We start from the raw sequence: 23,546 nt of genomic DNA, 5'->3' as shown, positions 1-23,546 counted from the left end.
TTCATCAGACGAACTTTCCGCTGTGAGAGACGTGTGACAAGCAACTCAGGAAGATTTCAGAGGCAAGGCTGACTGACATTTTCTCGAAATTTTGTGCAGGTCTAAAAACAGCTTTAGATCGAAGATACCTGGCGAGATAATACCGTCCAGGAAAAAAGAATAAAGAAAAATCTGAGAAAAAATATAAACCTCTCCAATTTTCTTGTTGACCCCCCCTAACGTGGACTGTTTAGTTGTTCTGCAGAATCCACATTCAAACAAATAATGTTTCCAACTCCGAGGTCTCTGAGATGTTTGTCTGTGTTGGTCCCCCGACACTCCAGGCGGCCATCAATATTTGGCCTAATTGTTGTCCTGTTTAGACTCTGGCGAGTGAACAAATTAAAGGGTCAAAGCTGTGAGTCTCTGTCTGAGGGATTGTCCCAGCGTGACCCCGTGTGTTAGAGCTGCTCTGGTACTTTTGGTGAAGCTAATAAAACAGTCACTGGATATATATATATAGCAAGCAGTAACATCTGGGTTATAAACATTTTAAAAACATGGAACAGGAGATGTGCAAAGTTAGTCAGATATACAGTATGTGATGATATAACTGGCAAATCTGTTTTTTCTTGGTAATCGGGACGTTTATATAGAAGAAGTCGTTTTCCTTTATTTCAGTATTCCTCCTTCCATCTCTTCGTTTACCTCCTCTACTCTGCATCCATCCATCTTCCTGTACCTCCATCCCTCTTTCCCATCGTCCCTCCAGAGTACCAGTCAGCCACCAGAGCTGGGCTGCCAGTCGTTTGATTCTGCCCAGTCCAATTATAGAGCGACTTAATTACTGAGCCTGTCAGCCTCCATCAGGAGAGCCATTCGTCATGTGGACCGGGCTGGACCAGGACTGGATCGCGGCTGCGCTGGGCAGAGGGGGACACATTTATTTGTCTGTCACCGTCCGTACCTGCACGTCCGTCTGTATTTCTGTCCGCCTGGAAACATCTATCACCTGGACAGAGCTTTTTCCTCAGCCACATACAGAACATTAAACGAGTGAGAAATATCATCTGTGCTGAAGGCAGAACAAACAGGTTCAAATTATTTCCTTCAAAGTTCAGATCTCAATACACCAGCATCTTTATTTAACAAAGAGTGATTCATACAACAAGACTTGTGTAAGAACTGTCTGAAACCACGACACGACACATGCACTGAAATGATCCATATATAACTTTTAGCTCTCGATTTGTTTCAGCTTGCTGAACAATTTTTTTTTGACAAATAGACCTGTAAAAGTGATTAACTGATTCTGCCCAAGTTAAAAGCATATTTCTGTTAATCAGGAAAGAAAAGAAGAAAATTTAAATTGAATTTCTTTAACGTCTATTTGGACTCAAATGTAAATTCAGTTGATCTTTCTTGGTTTTTGGTCACTTTGACCATTTGGCACACTTTTTTAAAGACTTATTTTTTGGGGGCTTTTTATCCCTTTACTTGAAAATCAGTGACAGAAAAAGAAATTGGGGAACGACATGCGGGAAAGGGAACTCAGGTCGGATCCGATCCTGGGCCTCCCGCCTCGTGGACTACAGCCTCTGTACATGGGGTGCACACCCCAACCACCCGGCTAACAGCCCTCACATGTAGCACACTTTTGACCAGAACTCAATAATTCATATGGTCATTATGCTTTACAAAATACTGTATTACAAACTACACATTTAGCATTGACATCATACTCATTTGGGTCGTTTGCCACTTCCATGTTATTCCATTTACGTCATGTCTTCTCATCCTTTGGAGAGCACCAGAATTTTGATACATTTTTAGGAGTACATATGTAAAAAGAGCTTTAGTGGTTGCCATCCTGAACGGTGTCGAGTTCCAGAAGTGAAAAAAGTAACTCAAAGATGTGATTTAGTGAAAAGCTGAGCTAAAGCAGGAGCTTCATGTTGGTTTGAGATCGATAGTTTTATTATACCAGGTTGAACATTTCATCACAGACTCTGAGTTTGAATGGTGAAAGCCTGAAGTGTCAGCCAGCGATCTTAATGTACGGCTTCACAGACTTTGTTCCTGCTCTATGTAAACAAGATCACTATACATATGTACGTGTGCTGTGTTTCCTCTGAGTGTGTGTGTGTGTGTGTGTGTGTGTGTGTGTGTGTGTGTGTGTTTTCTTCCTCCTCGCTCCATCTCACGTCCTCTTCTTCTCCTCTCCTCCTCTCGTCCTCGTCGTGTAACAAACAGCATGAAGGAGGTTATAATTGGGAGGTCCAGAGCTCTGCCAGGTGGAACCACTTGTATCTGAATACAGACTCTCTCTCTCTCTCTCTCTCTCTCTCTCTCTCTCTCTCTCTCTCTGTTTCTTACTCCATGCTCTGTTTTTCTGCAACATTAAGTGTCTCATTACGCTGCAATATGAAGTATTATGACAAAGCTTTGCCAACATACAGAGTTTTTATTCCTGTAAAAAGTCTGAGCTTCTTTGACTAACTGCTGTCCTTCTTCTGTGAGTCATCCAATGTCTATTCAACTCCAGCCCCCCCCCCCCCCACACACACCCAGTCAAACCCCCCCCTCCTAACTTGTGAAAGAAACTTCCCAAGCGTTTCCATTAAAAGACGTTCACTTCAATGAATGGCTTCCTTCTTCCTTCCTTCAGTTTCTTCCCCTTCTTTCTCTCCTGTTTCCTACAAATATAAGACATTTAATTTAACTGTATAAAAACGGTTTCTCTCATTTTTTCACTTTTTAGAGTCATGACATGACATTCAGATTTGATTCTTTATGTTTTAAGATTTTGAGGTCAAACACAACCTGGTCTGTTGACTGCTTCATAACCTTAAATCACCTTTGTAGATGAAGCAGTTAACGCTGATTTTTAAAGAGTGAGAGTATCCCATTCACAACCCAGCAATGACAGCATTATAATAGAGTTTTATGCAGATCTGTATTTCTCAGCAGACCAGACAGAACTAACATCTTAAAATCTTTCTTGTGTTGACCATGTCTCTTCTCTGTTCTCTGTTCTCTCCCTCCAGGTGATTGACGGGAAACTGGCTCCCTTCCTCGCCAAGGTGATAAAGTTTGCCAGCTCTCATGTTTTCAGCTGCAGTTTGTGTCGAGAGAAAGGTTTCATCTGCGAGCTCTGCCAGAACGGACAGGTCATCTACCCTTTCCAGGAGAACGCCACCAAGAGGTACACACGCTCAGATGATCCTTTATTCCTTTGACTCATTGATTTTATTTTGAATTGATGAGGATGTTAAGTTTGTTCTAATCAGACAAAGAGCTGTACTCTGTTCTGATAGTACCCAGTGAATTTAATTTCATAAATCAGTGTCGGATCCAAACATCAAAAAGCGAAGGATGATCTGTACTAGAGGCGTCTTTTCATGATCTGCTGGTGTTATTTACCAACGTTCACTCTTGAGTTCTAAAAAGGTTTCCTCTAAACTCATTAACAGAGTACATACAGATTTTTAAAAACCAAGAACGTTCAATGAATCTCTGACACTGGCTGTGTTTTGGTGTAAGATGACACAAATAGAGTAAAGGGATCATTTTGTATCAAAAATTGAAACGTTTTGTGACGCTGGAGAAACATAATGGATATGTCAGACGTACCAAGTAGGGGGGCTGTTGTCCGGGGCCAACCGCCCTCCAGATAGGCCGACCTGGAGTGACCCTGACCTGCCCGGCTCCTTTTCTCACAAAATTCCCAACTCATCCCTGTTTCCCACTCTATCCACTGTCCCGTCAATGAAGCCCGAAAAGGCAAAAACTCAACAACAAAACGTTTTTATTTATTGTTTTTACTTGAGGAAATGACATGCTCAACACAAAATGATGTCAAAATACATTATATTCCAAACTTAGTAACATTTTACACACCTCGTTATCTTGACCTAGATTTGACCTTTTTAAGGCACATTTTTTTATTATAGATTTTTTCATCTTTCACAAAATGCCAGCCTACTAAATGTTAACTGTGGCTCCCTACAAACAGGATGTGTTTTTCATTTCTTAATGATATGTAGTTCAAACTTTGAGGATTCAAACATGTTGAAATCAGGTGAACAAGCATTCATACAGAAGCGTTCTGCATACACTTGTGAATATATAAAAACAAGATAGTAATTTCTGAATAACAAGACAATGTTTCATGAAACAGTAAAAATCTGCTTTGTTTTTATGAATTTACAAGTTCAACATCTCATTCAGAAAAACAGATTTTGTTCTTCATAATAAAGTGTTTCTGAGAGAGCTGCCTCGTTAATTCAGAAAAACAGAGAAGATATTCATTTTCTCAAGTGATGCAACACGCTTCCACACCGTTGGGTTTCTTTCTGCTGATTGGATTTCCTTTCCTGCTTGTGAAACCTTCTTCAGTGTCCGGCCAACCTCGAGGTATCCTGATTGCAGAAACTTCCTGAGAGGTTCTTGAGAAGGCACTGAATGAATTGTATCAGGAGCCATACATTCCTTCTCCTCGGAGCTGAGCACCTGTATAAAAGCACATCATGTACTTTTTTTCGATATTCCTCCGGAGGCTGATATGTTGAATGGACTCGATAATAAGGCATCATGGTGAAACTCAAAGGGAGAACATAAATTGACAGAGTAGTAATGTCACTGCCTCAGTGAGCAGGTAGATTTATTTGAGGTGCAGAGCCTCAGGTTGTGTATGTGTGTGTTTCATGTTTTTACATGCTCACTACCTGAATGCTTGCTCATGTTTTCCTGTCTTTGTGAGGACTGTTTGACACAATGAGAATGAGGACTTATTAGATGGTTATTTGAGGGCCAATTCATCCAAATAATACCATTTTTTTTTTTAAAAACTAGGTCATGTCCCCTCTATACCTGCAGATGGTTTTGCTTTAGATGAAGCCTTTGCCCAATGAAATTATAATTACATTTTTTAACTCCCATTATGGAACAACATGGACTTTTACAATATTAAACACTTTCTTATTGCACTCATTTTAAAGGAGTCCTTCACAAAACATGTCAGTGACCAAATAATGATGAAGCTGTCTTGATGGTATCTGTCTTATAGATGGGTGCTTCTTTCTCAAGGACTAAACCAAACATTGGGCTCATCAGTTTCAGTTTTTTCAACCAAAGATTTTGTTGTTGTTTTTTTATAACAAGCTGCTTCTTTGTTTCATTTCTTGAAAAACAGGCGGGAGGTCAAAGCGCCTAATTAGCACCTGTGACAATAAACCTGCAAACCCTGTTTAGAGGTTAAAGGATGGACAGGTGGAACAGTTTGAAATGCTTAGTGCTCATTTTACATCTTCTTCTGAGTGTGCTTGTGTGTGTGCGTGTGTGTGTGTGTGTGTGTGTGTATGTAAGACATAGACATTAACACAGTCCAGATACCCGTCCTGGACACTGAAACAGAGTGACAGACAGCAGAGCGATAAGAGCTGATCAGGACTGATTCTTAGAAGACTCTGACACTCTCAGTCTGCACTTTTACAGACAGACACACACACACACACACACACACACACACACACACACACACACACACACACACACACACACACACACACACACATTCCATGTTGAGCCGTGCTTTATGACTTGTGAAGTGTGAAGTGTTACCTGATAACAGCTGTGTGTTTGTGCTGTTCTTACCGGTAACTGAGCTGTAAAGATCCACTGAGCTGAAAGTTAGAACAATAAAACAAAAATCTCTTCATTTTTTGCTTCCAATTTTTAATGTGTTAAAAAATGATTGAACGCATGTTTTGCCACATGAACAAAGAAACCTATTTCTCCAATTTGTTTCAGTTCGCTTTCACTTCTTTTGTGCTAAAATGACCCATCAGTCTTACAGGTGAATCATTTATAGGATGCAGAATAAACACATTGATTATTACATTATTCACTTAGACTCAGGACAATAAATGGCTCACTCATGTGAGATGTGTGGTTGTAGTGATTGAAGTTGGAGAAGTGCTTGTCATATATCATTTTCTACCATTGATGTTGTGTGTTTGTTTTTTATGCTGAAATAATGTTGGTTATAATTAAACTCAACGACTGACCTGTGTGTGTATCTGTGTGTGTATCTGTGTGTCTCCAGGTGTGACGGCTGCGGCGCCGTGTTCCACGCCGAGTGTCGGCTGAAAGCTCAGCCGTGTCCTCGCTGCGTCAGGCGAGAACTCCACCACAAAAGGCCGTCCTCCTTCTGGTCTCCGGACGACGACAGCCCCGGCTGCTTCCACCTGCCCTACCAAGACACCTGAGACACACACACACACACACACACACACACACACACACACACACACACACACACACACACACACACACACACACACACACACACACACACACACACACATAGACACAGAAGTGCCTGTTTTGCTGATTTGTGTGTGTCTCTGGAACAAATTGAGGGAGCAGAGGACGAGCACGGAGTATCTAATGGATCTTCAGGTTTGTGTTTGAGTGGACTAAACAAATCCTCCCCCCCCCCCCCTTTGTCCTACTGTAAAAAAAAAAGAAGAGGAAGAAAAGCACGCTGCACCAGACTCTACTCTCTCCCTACGAGTATAGTCATACATCACACTTCTAAATCCTCACCCCTTCAGCACATCTCTGTTTCTTGTTTCAGGGGTTCAACATATCAAATCACAACTGATCAGCTGAAACAATTCAAAGTTAAAGTTGGAACGTTTTCTGGATTTACTCAAAGCAACGTCTTGCAGCTGCCTCCAAAGTCCCACTGACGTTTAATAAGATAACTGTGAATCCAAGGACAGAAAATGGATGAACTTTCTCGCAGATTATTCCCAGGGTGCAACTTTTTTCAGGGTTTCATCTGCTGGTTAACCCAAAAAAAATGGTCATTTAAAAAACGCATCTTGTGTCTCTGGTAACATGCGACGGGTTTTTATCTTTGTTAACGGAATAATATGAGGAAACAAACTCACTCATTATGAAAGAAGCTTAAATAATCTGAAGCCTTGGAGGGACGCGTTTGTTTACTTCTTTACACAGAAAAAAAGCAGCTGCTGTGATGAACGTGGATACATGTCAGGAAAATATTTAAGCCTCATTTTTCCGAGTATCTGTTAAAGATTCATAACTTATAAGTGTTCAGATCCTTATCTTTTTCATCATGAAATTGTGTCTCACTGTCCTGCTCTGTCCAGCGAACCTAAAAAGGGAATTTTTGTGCAAAATGCTGCAGCTATGGATGGTGAACACTTCATTTATCTGACCCTTTTCACTCATTTATCTGACGCGTAGATTCGGTAGGACAACGACATCCTTTGAATATGTAACTCAAACTTCAGGAGATGTGATGTGTTCACTGTTATTAATAAGTTTAAGATAACAAGCGTTTCATCAATAAGGGGAAAAAAACTGACTGAAGCCTCCTTTCAGTTGGACTTAAAGTCTCGACCCATGACATCATCGCCCCCTCTCTCAGACTACAAACTCAAGTGTGACTCGTAGTCTCTGAACAGTGTCAAGCTTTGATTTATTATTACATTTATATAGATTTATACTGCCGCATCAAATCTACACGGTGGGTTCATGTAGCCTGACCTGCACCTCCTCAAAAGTGTGAGTAAAGCCCTGTGATTGGTCCCCTGGATAGCATCTATTTCCTGCTTTTACAACATTACGCCGTTTTCAAAATTCAGCCGAAAAGAAGAACGCTAGACCGCTGTTCATCAGCTCCATCTGCAACATACTACGCTCAGTTTCAGTCGCTATGATTTCCTGTGCACAAACAGTCAGAGAATGAGGCGGAACGGGACACTGGCGGTATAACTAGCGAGGTAATCGCACTGCCAATCACAGGGCGGCGTGTTAGAGAGCAAGTTTGTAGTGCTCACGATGGTGTAGGCCACTACAGCGTAAATCAAACTCAGAAGTATAAATCATGCTGAAGACATAAGAGCTCAACGGAACTCATACAGGAGGTGTTTAGTTGTATTTCTGGGAAATGTAGTTTTTTTTAAAAAGTGAATCAGATGACGGTCGCAGTGAAAGAGACGTTTATAATCCCGACTGACCACAGCTGCTGTTGCTTTGTAAAGAAGTAAATGACAAACATTGAACGGTCATATGTCGGCCTTTATGAGGGACGATTTGATTGGATTACTGGTTTGCTCTGATGCTCTTATATTGGGAGGTTTTACTAAATATCAATAACAGTAAAACGGTTATAGTGAAAAGCTGTGATTGAAGTTTAGCTTATCTCATCTCCTTTCCTCAAACTGAGTCATTGAACTTATCGATGTTTTGAATCACTTATCATGTAAACTTTCATTTAAAGGGACTCTCTGTCAGTGTGTCTGAGCACATCAGTCTTACTGTAAAATAACAGGCAATAATATTCTGTCACTTCTTCTGTCATTGATGTCTTCTTCTCCTTTCCTTCCTCTCTTCTTCTGTGGTTCTACTCTCTTCATGCAGAATCTATCGGACGTGATGGCGGCTTTAGCTTTTAGTATTTCTATGCAACCTAGATGGCCTTCATAACCCTCTGCTTTCATGTTTCAACGTCCGGACACACATTTAGTTTACACTTTTCCTGACGACACCTCAGCACCGTTTGGGATCCTATCCTACAATTTACAGAAGTTTAAGACAAATTTGTAACTCTCACCTGGTAGTACCTTTAAAATAAACCTCACAGGTGTTAACATGTTCAGTGGAGAGCTGAAAAGGTTTGATTTGAACAAATTCTGTGATTTGTTTTGTCTCACACAGTTTTGGGTGGTGATGATTCTGATCCCTAAAAAAGTTAATATTGATAGTTTTAACTTTTTTTTTTATTGTTGCTACAAAAACACAATTAAAATTTGATCCAATCAGAACGTACACTTTTTGGGGGGGGGGGGGGGTGTGAGAAAATAAAGACTTTGGTTCAGGTTAAAGCTGCTCTCCCTGATTTTTTTACAGGAACTTAAAAAAAAGGCTGTGAACGGTTGGTGCTTAAATTTCCACATCGAGCTTTGGGAGAAATTTTCAGGAGGAGTTTTTAAATCATCATAACAAAGTCATAATTTGCAGCTTTAAAGACAATTGTGTCTGAACTTTAAATAATTGAATTCAAACGTAGCTGCTGATTTGTTTCCTCTTACCTCGTCTCAGTTCTTTGTGTTCAGTCTTTGCTCCTGTGTTTCCTTTTTCATCCTCTTTGGTTTCTCATCTTGTTGGAGCCACACAGATCATGTTGACTTGTGAGGGAATAAGCTGCTTTAGTCTGCACTGGAAGAAAAACCCTCCGTTTATTCGGGCTTTATAAGGGAATATGTATTTTTGTGGAAAGAAGAAATCAGAAATTCATGTTTATGAAGCATGAAGGAAACTTGAGACTGTGTTGTTCACTCAGTGTTGTTAAAAACGGGACGGGGAAAGTGCACTGATGTGTCAGGGTTGTTTGTTTTTTTTTGCTATGATTTTTTTTCCTTTAGTTTAAGTTATCGTTGGCTGAATGTGCCTGCTGCATAAACAAAGTCATGAAAGGTTCTTAAACCTTTTGTTGAAGTATTATTTAATGTGTGATGTTTGTCTGTTTATTAATGTACTGCAGAGCAAAGCAGGTTCTAGGAATACTTATATGTATTGTTTTTTTTTACAAAGATTAGGAGCTCTTAACGGAGCGCTGACCCCGATTACCCAGACTGCTACTGCCAAATGTGAGCCCTGAAACCTAAACCAAAATATTAGCTTGACTCAGATTTCTGGTCAAAGTTCTCCCGACTAGGATCAATAATGTAAGAGCTCAAACTAATACAACTAGTACTGGAAATAAACTGTTACATGTGAAATATTCAAGAGATGCAGAGTGTTAAACTACGGAAGCCCTGAGCGTACATGCATCCAGACATTCAGTTTGCTCGTCTTCGTGATCTGGACTTCTTCATCTCATGTCCTCAGAGTTGCTAAAAGCACAAAACAAACTTTAGAACAGGCTCAACTTGACCAGCCGAATGTTTTGTTTTCTGATCTAGATCACCTGAAAATGATCCCGTTATCCCGATAAAAACCAGCTTTGTTATCACGAGATAATGAGATGAATGAATCAGTTAAAAACAACGTTCACATTATAACTGATTAAAGAGTGTAAATGAGTCAAGATCTGAAGAAAACCACCAGAAATGGAGAGAATAAAATGTATGGTTGCATGTGAGTTTAGAGCTTCAAAATTTAAAGGTGCACTTTGGAGTTTTGGTCGAGAAATGTACAGATTCTGTGGTTTATGTTTATAACTCTATACACAAACTGTCCTCAGAGGAATATTTGGTCCCTGGAAAACAGTTTGAAGTTATGGTGGTGGTCCCTCAACAGTGAAAGCGTAACTCTCCTGGTAGCTTTTTTAGCTCTAAACAGTTTCCAGGGACAGATTTTTTCATTTGAATGAAGTTTGTATATTTAGTTCAGAAAATAAAGCATAGAAATGTTTCACAACTAAATCTGCATCGTGCACCTTTAATGTTCAAACAGTGGATCTATCTCTCTGTAGTGATGAATTAAACTGGAACATCTCTTGGTATCTTTCACACACACACACACACAGTTGGTATAATTCTCAGTGATTGTTTTGTATGTTGAACCAATACTGTAGCCATTCAGGAAATTAAAACCTGTGACAGTATATTGGTCCTGGTCTGTGCAGGTTCTCAGTCATCCAGGTCATGGTCTTAATCGAATTGGAAGCTTGATCCAGAGGCAACTGGACAAGATCTTCAAACGAGTCCAGTTGCCTTTGGATCACGCTCTGAATATATTGATCCTTATTTTAGGGTTTGAATAACTCATTTTGCATGAAAGTATATAAAATAAATCTTAATTACATGCAGTACCTGCTGGACTCTGTAGGCGGCCTCGATGTAGCTACAGGAGACCATTTGTTGACTTCCGATCTGATCAGAGAGTCCGTCTTTTTGTTGATTTTCTCGTTAAACGCAGTATTTTTTTGTGTTGAAACTTATTGTACTGTCCAATACTGTCGCCTGTTTTTAATCCCACCTGGATTTAAAATGTTAAACATACACATGATAAAGACCCTGTTCTAAGAATAATGTTGACCCCTCACCTCATTGTGTGTCTTTTTATTAAGTACTCTGACGTTATGTTGCAGGCACATGTTTGACTTTTCTTTGGAGAAGAACTTATTGTACAGTATTTAAAGAGAGGCACTGGACTGAAACTCTTCTCTGTTCTGCACTTTTGAAGTTATTTTTCTTAACATTGTTTATTTTCACGGCAGCCAAACTTTATGCAAATACAGGGAATTGATTTTCTGATGGTTTTTGTGTGTTTATGTTTTTTTGTCTGCTAGCCACTGATGCCAATAAAGACAGTCTTCTTAATATTACAATTGTTTGAATCCTGTGTTGAAACATATTTTTATGGCTTTGATTTCTTAACTTTAGCAGGTTTTTAGAAATATGTTCAGATGTTTAATATCTAAAACAGTCGTCAGTGCTACATTGAGGGAGCTAACTGAGCAAATTAATAAAAAACAAAGATTTTAATCTGGGGTGCCAGACTGCGCGGGGAGCTGTGGATGTTTAAAGGCTTTATATGCGTATCTTCACACTGCATGTAAATTTACCTGAAATGAGCGTGATCTAGAAACACAGTTCAGCAGTGAGTACAGTATGTTATTCTTCTTTTCTCCAGTCCCTCAATTAAACAACTTTTATACACGAGGGGAGGAGTCAGCCGGCCGTCCAGCCGATGTAAACAAAGTGAAGATAGGACTCTGAAAACTCTGAAAACATCACAGACAGTGGGACTCGGGTGTTACACCCATTGTAGACAGTCATGACTCACAGAGTTATTTTCAGAGGATATACTTGATTTATATTATATTTAAGTGTGAAAAATCACATATTAAGCCTTTAACATCGGAGTATGAGATGATTGTGGGTGTGGATGAATGGAGGTAGGATTTAATTAGTTTTGTACCTTAGAGGAGGTGCAGTCACGTTGTTCATCTTTATTTATGGCCAATGTTTAAGAATGTTGGTATTTGTACTGATTTCTTTTCTTGCAGTTGACAGATATTAAAAGAGAAAAATAAATGTTGAATTCATTACAACACAGCAGGACAAACTCTGGGACGGGTTTGACATGATATGTTTAAACGCTCTGTAACGGTCACATGTGGAGGGAGCGTTTTGCCGGTTACTTGTTCCGGGGTCAAGTGAATCTTCCAGATGAGCTCACATACTGAGCTTGACGAACGCTAACTTGTCGGTCCGAGACCTCAAACCGAGCGAGGAGAGTATAACGTGTGAATGAAAGGTGCACGTAAACCTGCACCGAGTGAATCTGCATACTGTGTGAGAGCTCGCAGGCTGAATCGTTTGCTTGTGATGTATGTCGAGCAGCAGGCAAATTGAAGCTGAGTGTCGACCGCGCTTAATTGTCATCGCCAATTAGTGCATTGTGGGACGCCCACAATGGATCAACTGTAGCGAGTAGAACGAAGTCCTTTGTGCTTCTCCAATGGCCCGCGGGCCAGTCAAGACTCATTTAGGACTCCGAACAACGACGGAGCAGAAATGCCAACGAAAATGAAAACAAAAGACAGTTTAAGGAGAAAAACGAGGACGGAGCGGAGAGAGAGACGGTAGGAGGGGGGAGGTGGACAACGGTCACAGAGGAGTGAAGCACCGGGCCTCTGTTCTCCCAACATGAGAGGAGGCTGTACTGCTCTGACACACACACACACACACCCCCCCCCCCCTGACATTTAGCGAGCTGCTACACAAAAGCTGGCAGGGCCCCAGTGTTCCCAGTGACCTGGTTGTTCAGAGACTCGTTTGGCCACGTCGAAGCTTTCAGCAGGTTTGAGCTGAGCAGATCGTCTGTGTGCTTTTGTTTGTGTTAAAGGGTAAACCCAAAGTTTTCTTTTCTTAAATACTTAAATTCTCATCATCATGTGGAGAGCCCATTAACAGAGACTCTTAAACACGGAGGTCATGAATCCACATGTCCTCAGCATCCGAAAAAGGTTTGATACGCTGGAAACTCAACTCTAAACACATTTCAGACTAGTTAAGAAGATCCCCCGTCTGCTCCTTTTAAAAGCTTCATGTCATTTATGCAATCAACATTTCTAAAATCAAGACTTCTGATTTAGATTTTGTTGAAATGCATACTTGTGTTTCTAGCGGTGTTCAAACCCAATCAAATCTGATAGTATATTAATTTTAGTTTTTGCATGTTTTTGGGGATAAGCACGAGATGATAAAGGAAGGAAGTCAGCTACTTGTTAAGAAATGCAACTGAGCGAACTTTGGATGTTTCAGCAGAACGAACGAAACTCCATTCGATCTGCAGAGTTGCACCTTTAAGAAAAAGCTAAAGACCCAGATCTTTCATAAACACACACACACTTAATGATATTGCTATATCTAGGATGGTTTTGATGGTAATTAGAAATCTCAACTACAGCTGTCGATGTTGTGCAGCAACAGAAATGACTGGCTGCAAAGAAATCCAACGTTATAACAAACAAGAAGAAGGCGGAGCTAAAGCTAGAGAGAATTATTTGTTGTACAAAACAAGGATACGTTTGTTTTTTTAGAGAATTTCAGTCTTACACCTGTTTCTGATTAAGTGTTAAGTTCACACCTGGTCTTAGCAAAAAGGCAGCCCTCAGGTTCTGACTCAGAATTAAGATGCAGACGACTACGGGCCGCTGAAGACTACATGTTGGTGCAACAAGCCTACAGCAAAGCAGTGTCCTGTTTCTGGTGAAAAATGCCACTAAAGAAAAGCTGATTTTGTGTGTATGTATTTGAATGCATCTTCAACAACACATCACCAAACAGAATAAACATGAGACTAACACAACACATATGTACGGTATCCAGAAACCAGCTTTAATTGTGTCACTTTACTGTATTTCCCTAAGCCTGTAGTGCTGCATGTTTGATGTTGTTTTCCCAATAAGGCAGCTGTTGGTTTCCATTTATTGTTACCATCACCTGACAAATAACTGAAGAGACTACATGCAGCCAGACTTTTGTAAAAAGGCCAAACTATAACTCGTAGGCCCAACAACAAAAGCAGACGTGGTGTTTGCCCAGAGTGACGAATCACCTCAGTTAAACTAGCTCCAAGTCTCTGCACGTCGGGTTTTCATCCTCTGCCGACGTCAGCGCGGCTGCCCGGGAGGGTGAAGAAACAATACAGGGTGCTTTGAAAAAATGTTCTATAGTAGAGTTTGCATAATATTTAAGGACAAAGCCTTAAGGTGTGTTCATACAAGGTGAGGTCTTGAGACAGAGAACAGTCCATAGACGCCTCTATAGTGACTGACACGTCTGTCTGCCCACGTTTCCTCTCTCTCTCTCTACTGTCAACCGGTAAATGAAAAGCTAAGAAGAACAGATGTGGATCTGCTCGAGGGCGAGGCGATTTAGCCAAATGCAAGTTCAGAAGAGCACAAATGTTTGGAAAAATTGGAGAAACTTAGTGATTATCCTTAAACTGATTGACTCGACTTTAATCTAAGAACGACAGAAAGGGGAAAAAGGAGATGCTAGACAACAAACAGCTAATGCCAGTAGAGTCTGTGAAGTTTTAGGGTAATTCTGAACACAAAGTGTCAAACCTGCAGTACATATGTTAGAGTTCTACACTACATGTAAAAAAAAAAATGTATAAAGTCTAATGGCTGCCTTGAGTGATGTCACTTGAGTCTGCGTTCGTTAAGGGCAGAAGACTTCAAGTTTGACGATGAAATAAACTTCTTTCAGAGAGATGTGAGCTTACCGGACCTTCAGAAATTTCCACCCATCTCTGCTTGAGTGCAGGGACTGAAAACAGACCTGAATCTCCAACACTGCTGTGCGCTGTTGTGTTGCATTTTGGGTAACGTACTCTACGCAGCATGTTATGACGAGGAAGAAAAATTGAATAGAATAAGAGATACAGCGTCTTTGGTTCTGCTCCATGTCGTACGATTCTTTGGGCTCAATCTGTTGTGTGTCAGATTATGTTGCTGGATGCTACATCCTTCTTCAAATGACTCCATCAAGATGTAAAGTTTTGCTTAAATTGTATCAGATTGTTCTGTGTTTATTTTCAAAAGGGAGCTCCACATAAAATCCACATTTAAAATCTGTCTTATAAATCTACAGGGTAACTAACGGAGTATCAAGAGGCCCCACATGGCGTCTCTGATATCGAGGTTGAGACACTCCTTTTTTAAGGTAGGGTTGGTCATTTTATCCAGCATGTATTATGTTTTGAATTTGGAAAACTGTCTTTAAAACCCCCCAAGATGAATCAATAAAAAAGTGCTCTGAAAAAGGAGAAAAAAAGGCTCTACAGCTGCTGTAAAAACACTGACCTATCATTGCCATGAGGTCCGGTTTGGAAGAGCCAATCAGATGCCTCCCTGGCTGCCCGTGTGTTCTCTACCTTTGCCGTGCACCAGCCCGCACTCAAAGCTCTTCATCCCCGCAGGACAAACCAGAGTAAACATTCATAAAGCTTTTTGGTGATGTCGAAAGATCTAAAACGTGTTGCCATGGTTGCCGTCTTTCTGTTACCGTATTCATTTTTTTTTTTTTACATCCAGTATGACCATGTAAGGTGTTTTCATACCACTGAATGAGTCATAACATTAACATCAATTAAAAGTTGAATGCGACGAGCCGAGGTCCTCTCTCTCCGCTCTGCAAGGGAGCAGTCGTGATCCGGCAACGGCTCGTGCATAAGTTTGGGGGGTGTGGCGCTCAATTTCCAGAATCAGCGAACGTTTTAAAAGCTTTTTGTGATTGCAAGAGCAATTTTGTTCTGTCATATTTGTCTCAAGTCATTTCATCATAACAGATTTATTTCATATAAATCAACAATGCAGGTTGATTTCACACGATGGGTTGACATTCTGCATTGCATGTGTGTGTGTGTGTGTGTGTTCTTGTACTTCTATCTTTGTGAGGACCAGATTGAGTCTGACATTGATTATGTATTTTTGAGATGTTCTTCAAATGGCCTTTTGAGTGTTGAGTATAAATCTAGTAGTTTTGGAAACAGATCAGGTAATTCTCGTGTTACGGTCAGTATAGACCAAAGTACAAATATGTTTCTGTGGTTACCTGATCAGTGAAGGATGCAGGTCACGTCTCCTCGTGTTCTCCTTTAAGTCAAACAGCACGGGCACCTGGGAAAATCACCACACGCAATCACTTATGAGTCTTTGTGTGTGTGTGTGTGTGTGTGTGTGTGTGTGTGTGTGTGTGTGTGTGTGTGTGCGCACAGGAGAGATTGATGCCGTCCAGGCTTTACATACAAACTCCTCCTTCTCTATTTCCTTTTATTTATCAGAGTAACCTGAGAGAAGGTAAATCAGGGTGAGAAAGAGTGGTTTCGGCTGATTTGTTGAGTACACACACACACACACACACACACACACACACACACACACACACACACACACACACACACACACACACACACACACACACACACACACACACACACACACACACAAACAAACACTGAGCAATAACCCACACGGGACAAAGGTCACAACACTCTCTTGGGGACAAAGGTCTCACAGGGTGTGTGTGTGTGTGTGTGTGTGTGTGTGTGTGTGTGTGTGTGTGTAAAAAGTCGTACAGATCATATATTTGTATTTGAACATCAACACACTTACCTAAACTGTGTGAAGTATTGTTTTACTTTAGTGATTTTTATCTACGTTGTGATTTATATAAATTAAGTTTATTTTCGTCATGATTAAGTGTTTACTTCAAACTTTTACTCCCTTTGTCTCCAAACCCAATCGCGCACTTTACTTTATAATTGAGCAGTAACACCAAGATGATTCACAGTTTCATAGTGATAATCTTGTTTGCAATTATTTTGTGTCTTTGGATGACAAAATAAAAAAAACAGTTTTGTGTCATATTTGTACAAAATGTCTCAGCTGATGTTTACATAGAGTATATTTTTTAATTGTAGTAGATATGACAGAAAACTTGGAATGAATGATCTCAATTGAAATGTAATATCCTCTTATTGTTTTCTAAAACCTTAAAGAAAATTCAAGTGACCTCAGAAAGTTATGAAGGTGTTTTGATTCGATTTGGATTTAAATTTGTCACTCAGAGGTTTGAATGTGAAATGTTATGAAAAGTTAATCGACGACTCTTTTAGAGGACCTCAGGATGCTGTCTGATTGTTAAGCATTCGAGTCTTAAGAAAGAAAAGGTGTGTGTGTGTGTGTGTGTGTGTGTGTGGTCGGGGTGTCAGAGGGCGGAGAGACCTGATCCATCCTCTGATACCTTCAAGCTCTCCTGGTAAACTTCTACCTCCTAATGCAGGAGGTCATAAATAAAGCTCACTGGTGCGTTCAGGTGCTGTTGGTGAAAGACAATCCCGACATTGACTAAAGTAGGACAGTATTTTTACAGAAGCTGCTTTTAGACTTCTGGATTTAAAGCGTTTTAAAGTTGAAAAAAAAAACAGAGAGTTAACAACATTTATGTGTAATTCTAGGAGTTTAGGTTATAATGGATAATTAAGTTGAACTGAGTTATAGAGGGTAATCAGATCCATTACTTTTGTTAAAGTATTGTTAAAAAAAACACTCAATGAATTCATGCCAAAACTTCAATAAAAGGGAATATTTACTTTTTAGAAAAATGTGTGTAGTGCAACAATAGAAAGCAGGCTATAATCATTAAAGATGCACCAACATGTAAGAAGCATCAAACATTAGATTGTAACTGTAACTAAACCATCTGATGTTAACAACTGGGAGAACTTCAATCACGTCAATTTGCTTAAAATTAATTTCTTAAAAGTTTCTTTTGTCAATATTAAAACAATAAGTTGCTTTAATTATCCCAATTTTATAAAGTTGATTTCTCTTACTTTCATTTCATTGTTTGTAATCTTGCTTTGTATGAAACATTATAAGCACATTTTGGACTATAGCCTGCTGTTGTCTAATAATTGATTATTTGTGGTCATTAATAATAAGGTGTCATGTGTCAGTACTACTGATCCTTTTGTTTTGAGGAGAGTGCTAAAAGCTCATAAAATGTTACCACTTTTACAATCAAATCAGATTTTTTGTATTGACATGAAACTGCTCTGCTCGACACTTCGTCCGTGCGTTCACTACATGACATTTCCGACCGCCCCTGAACGCATCAGTCCCTGTGAGTGATGAGGAGGTGCTGCAGCTTCAGACGGACTTTATTCCGTCCTCGCGCTCTGTGAAGGTCGCAGCCACGCGCTGTTATATTTGACAACGGGGACAAGATTTTAAACCTGAAGGAATATTTGTTTTTTTTTTTGTTTTTTTTGTTTTTTTCCAGCTGACAGGACACGTCAAACATTTTGAAAAGAAAAAAGTTTGCAGTCATTTGAAAGTTGTTTTCTCATGTTACTGAAGGAGTAACTGGACCCGGGAGGAGACTTCAGGTGGATTTCACGAGCAGAGACCGGACACTCTCTTTGAACAATTTAATTTAGCTTTCTGGACAGCCTTACCTCACTGTTAACGACTGTGTAGCATATCTTATAATGCGACTTTGCGTGGTGTTTGCGTCCTGTGGGGGAACACGCACGGCTTGCAAAAATGTTACAGGGTCGTTAAATTGATTAGAACGTGAGCACCGGAGATGAACTTTCTCCGTAATGATTGCGCCAGCCTCACTGAATGATTGACAGCAGGCTCGACCTGTTGCTCTTTGGACCTTTGTGGATTTACTGCCTGGAGCTCCACTTGTTTCGTTTTTGTCATAAAAAAGGCTGAAAAGTAGATTTTTTTTTTCTCTTGGAGAAGAATCAAATTTGGACATCATGCGTCACGTTTTGTTAGATGAACTTATATGAAAATCTCCAATTTGACTTTTCTTGTTTTATTGACTATAAATAAGTAATCTTGGTCATTTATATTCATGGCATCTACAGTGAGGCACGCGCGGCTCCTCCTGCTGCTCCTGCTGCTGTACTGGCCTCTCGGTCTAACCTCAGGAGCCTCCAAAGACCTGGTGTGTGAGCCCATAACTGTTCCCATGTGCAGGGGCATCGGCTACAACCTGACCTACATGCCTAACCAGTTCAACCACGACACCCAGGAGGAGGTAGGCCTGGAGGTGCACCAGTTCTGGCCCCTAGTCCGGATCCGCTGCTCCCCAGACCTGCTCTTCTTTCTGTGCAGCATGTACACCCCGATCTGCCTGCCGGACTACAGGAAGCCGCTGCCGCCGTGCCGCTCCGTGTGCGAACGGGCCAAGCGGGGATGCTCCCCTCTGATGAGCCAGTACGGATTCGAGTGGCCGGAGAGGATGAGCTGTGAACAGCTGCCCCAGCAGGGCGACGACGTCCTGTGCATGGAACAGAACAGCAGCGAGACCACCACCCTGGCTCCACTGTTCCCCAAGCCGACTTCTAAAGGTCGGACCAGACCCCTGAGTTCTCCGCAGTGTGACAGGGAGTGCCACTGCCGAGATCCCCTTGTTCCCATCAAGAGGGAGTCCTACACTCTGTACGGCCAGGTACAGACCGGCCCGCTCCCCAATTGCGCCCAGCCCTGCCACCAGCCCTACTTCTCAACCGATGAACGCGCCTTCACCAGCTTCTGGATTGGACTATGGTCGGTGCTGTGCTTCGTCTCTACCCTGACCACCGTTGCCACCTTCCTCATTGACATGGAACGCTTCAAGTACCCCGAGAGACCCATCATCTTCCTGGCGACTTGCTACCTCTTTGTCTCTTTGGGGTACATCATCCGCCTGGTGGCCGGTCACGAGCGAGTGGCGTGTGGCGCCAGCAGCAGTGTTTCCAGCGACCAGCTGCACATCCTCTACGACACCACCGGCCCCGCGCTCTGCACCCTCGTCTTCCTGTTGGTGTACTTCTTCGGCATGGCCAGCTCCATCTGGTGGGTGGTTCTGTCCTTCACCTGGTTCCTGGCGGCGGGGCTCAAGTGGGGCAGTGAGGCCATCGCAGGATACTCTCAGTACTTCCACCTCGCCGCCTGGCTCATCCCAAGCATCAAGACCATCGTGGTCCTGGCCCTCAGCTCTGTCGACGGGGACTCTGTGGCCGGAATCTGCTACGTGGGGAACCAGAGTTTGGAGAACCTGAGGGGATTCGTACTCGCGCCTCTTGTGGTATACCTCTTCACCGGCTCGCTTTTCCTACTGGCTGGATTTGTTTCTCTCTTCCGCATCAGGAGCATCATCAAGCAAGGTGGCACCAAGACGGACAAACTGGAGCGGCTGATGATCCGCATCGGGCTTTTTACGGTTCTGTACACCGTCCCTGCAACCATTGTGGTGGCCTGCTTGGTCTACGAGCAGCACTACCGGCCCGGTTGGGAGCGAGCCCTGGCCTGCATGTGTCTGTCCGAGCGTCAGCGTTTGGGAATAGGCCCGGACTACGCCGTGTTCATGCTCAAGTACTTCATGTGTTTAGTGGTGGGCATCACCTCAGGGGTCTGGATTTGGTCAGGAAAAACCCTGGAGTCCTGGAGGAGATTTGTAGCTCGATGCTGCCCCTGTTGGCCACAGAAAGCCACTGCACCCCCGTCCATGTACAGTGAAGTCAGTACTGCTTTAACTGGACATACTGGGACTGGGCTTTCATCAGGGATCTACCATAAAGCTGCTCCATCACATATATGAACTGACTGGCACCAGGAAATGTTGTAAAGTCTGTACAGTCGCCTCTCTGAACACTCAGTGATGAACTTAAATATCAAAACAACAAGAGTGTGAGTATGGACAAACATCTGCAGGACAATGTGCTCGTGTACTGCTCTGTGTTTTAAAGAATGATCATGAGCATAGGTAGAAAAATGCACCAAATAATCCAGAGTCTAAAAAGGGAAATTTTTAAAAACAACCTGGATAATAGGGATTTAAAATAAGAAGAATATTTATAAAAGAGCCTGACTTTTTGGGGAAATTGACTCCAATTATTGAAACATCACACTGAAACATATTACCGAAAAAAAGAACAATCTTCAAAACCTCAGAATAACACGGATCCATAAAGGAAATATCTTTTATCCTGAGCACTGAGAGAAAAAAAAAGACATACTTATTGATGTATATAGTGTATGAATTTGCTGTAAAAATTAATAAATTAGGTGTAAAGTACTTGTACTTTTCAGTTTCCAAACAACCAATGTTACTGCCACAAGCTGGAGTAAGAAGCAAGAAGAACCAATCTTGTGTGATTGTATAAACTTGTACATAAATGTGCCGTTTCATGTCAGTGTTTTTGACTTTGATATCAGGTGACTGTTGTGTGATCACAAAGTGAACATTTGTCTTTGTTTAGGTTTTTTAGACGTCGAAGTGAAACAGATTTATTTTTTATAACTGATGATATTATCTGTTGTCAGGCTGCATCACATTTAAAAACCACTAAAGTCTGTTTCAGAAGAGTGAATTTGTTTGGTCCATGTTGTTTGAACTAACAAGACTGATCAGGTTAAAGCTGCAGGAAGAAAAATGAGAGTGGCTTTGACCCCTCCTGCTGGTGAACAGTGGACCTGCTTACAGATCAGTGTTCGACCGCAGACCTTCACCTGGACGACATTTTGATCCAAAAATTGGATGAATTAGAAAAGCTGGTAAGAGGGAAATCTTCCATCAAAAAAATCACATCATTATTTTTTAAAATAATTTCAATGTTGACAACTCGGTCCTCCCAGACACAACGTCAAAGGCCTTTAAAAAGGTCCCTGGACCTCACTTTGAGAACCTCTGCTTTATGTTTCCAGTACCTTCATACCATGGGCCCTGAACAGGCAGATGTTGATAAATAATTTGTTAACAACATGATCAACAATTTCCATCTATAACTAAGAACTGAGGCAACATTAACTTCAATTTTTGGAGATGACACAAACCATTTATTTCAGCGCTGCTTTCAAACATTAAATGTCAGCTTTGGACATTTGTCACATTTCTTGACAATCAACAAGCATGAATGGGCGTCTTGAAGGTCATTTGAAATCTTAGCAGCAGGGATCTGTGGTCTACTCTTGATCATTCGGGCAGTTTAACATGTAAACTTGACTGGACACTGACTTAAAGTACAAAAAGTCAAACTGTCTCAGAGTGAATTTAAAAGACATAATGTGTTTAAAATGTTTGATATGTTGTGATATGTAAAACATTTTTATTTTGCTCCGTCTCTGTGCTGTGATGTTTTGATTCAATGTTGATGTCTAGCTGTGTTTCTAAAGACTTCTGTGTCTGCATGCTAGATGATACCTCTAATTTATTAGCCTGATTTGAGTGAGTGACTGTGATTGTGTGAGTGATGCAGAATGAAGTGTTGGTCAAAACTGGCATTTTGGTGATTTGTTTATGTGTAACTCTGTTTTCATATTGATAGAACTCCTCAAAGGATATTAAAGTATTGTAGAGTTGGATCCATTTTGTGGAATTAAAACTGACCTGAGCCTGAGTGTTTGCCTTTTTTACGTTTATGTGCTTTTGTATGAAAGGACTTTTTAAATTTTTGACTTCAACGGCTTTTTGTTCTATCTTCAATGGTGGAGGTGTACAAGAAGAAGGAGCTGTGGTTTCTTTATTAAACTGTACTAAATAAGAAGAACATGTTCTTTCAATAGCTTTAGTTAAAATCTCCACTAAACAACAGTTGGGACTGTTTGGTGGCCTAAATATGACAATTCAAAAAGCTCTAAAACAAGCTTCTTAGATCTTTGATATTACAACTTTTTAAACTTTTTTTGACTTGTGCTCCTCAAATGCATCCCCTGGTTCTTGATGCTCCATCTGTAGTAGCCTCACAGATCAGAATACAATGTACCAATACTCACTCACTCCTATTTATCTATTAGTAAGATGTAAATTATGATTTTGGAGAAATCTTTGCAAGTATTAAAGGCTGCAGGACAGTGGATAAAGTCGGAAACCAGGGAGAGAGGGAGGAATGACATGACAGTAAGAAGCAACAGGTCGAACCAGCGCCGGGGTTTAATGATTTTTGTTTTTGGCTTTTTATGCCTTGATTGGAGAGACAGGACAGTGTATAGAGTAGGAAATTAGGCTGACAAGAGAGAGTTGGGAATGACATTCGGGAAAGGAGCCACAGGTCGGATTCAAACCGGGGGACGCCTGCTCCGAGGACTACTGCATCCGTACATGGTGGCACACAAACTAGCTTGAATAGATATTTATGGGTAAAATATGAAAAGGTACCCCAAGTAGCAGATATGACACCAGAGAGGTAACTAAAGGACGGCAATTCAAAGACAGTCAGAGACACCGTTTGTGTTTGTCAACATGTCGTCACCGTTTCATTTCAAAACTCAAAAAAATCAACCCCCACGCCACTTGGCATCAAACTAGAACTAAACTTTACATTGCCAGTTAAAGGTGGGACTCCTCTGCAATGTGTAGCGCACAAAGGCCTCATGGTGGAGTGAAGTTGTTCCGCTGCTGATCATCAGACACCTTACAAGGTCACACAGGTCAAACAAATAAGACAATTACCACAATATTTCTTTGTTACATGATTAGTGTTTATTTAAAATATTCCATCTGCAA

At 41.1% G+C, this 23,546-nt stretch overlaps 2 protein-coding genes across 3 annotated transcripts in view; both read left to right on the top strand.

The window, feature by feature from the left end:
* Window positions 1-7,972, top strand: part of plekhm3 (pleckstrin homology domain containing, family M, member 3) — a 40,734-nt gene extending 32,762 nt beyond the window's left edge. For both annotated transcript variants that reach the window (XM_061053150.1, XM_061053149.1), the window contains exons 7-8: window positions 3,027-3,184; window positions 6,086-7,972. In XM_061053150.1, the coding sequence (XP_060909133.1) occupies window positions 3,027-3,184; window positions 6,086-6,248 (321 nt within the window). In that variant the 3' untranslated portion in view covers window positions 6,249-7,972. The remainder of the gene's footprint in view (window positions 1-3,026; window positions 3,185-6,085) is intronic.
* Window positions 7,973-18,507: 10,535 nt separating this feature from the next.
* Window positions 18,508-22,440, top strand: LOC132986642 (frizzled-5-like). Its single transcript, XM_061053153.1, is given in 2 exon segments — window positions 18,508-20,490; window positions 20,493-22,440. Coding segments are annotated over 2 exon segments (1,647 nt in total). The 5' UTR covers window positions 18,508-18,911; the 3' UTR covers window positions 20,561-22,440.
* The last annotated feature ends 1,106 nt before the right edge of the window (window positions 22,441-23,546 follow it).

The sequence above is a fragment of the Labrus mixtus genome, chromosome 13 (genome assembly GCF_963584025.1).
Source record: "Labrus mixtus chromosome 13, fLabMix1.1, whole genome shotgun sequence".
Taxonomy (NCBI): Eukaryota; Metazoa; Chordata; class Actinopteri; order Labriformes; family Labridae; genus Labrus; species Labrus mixtus.
Note: the sequence above shows the minus strand (reverse complement) of the source record. Positions and strands in the feature narration are given on the sequence as shown.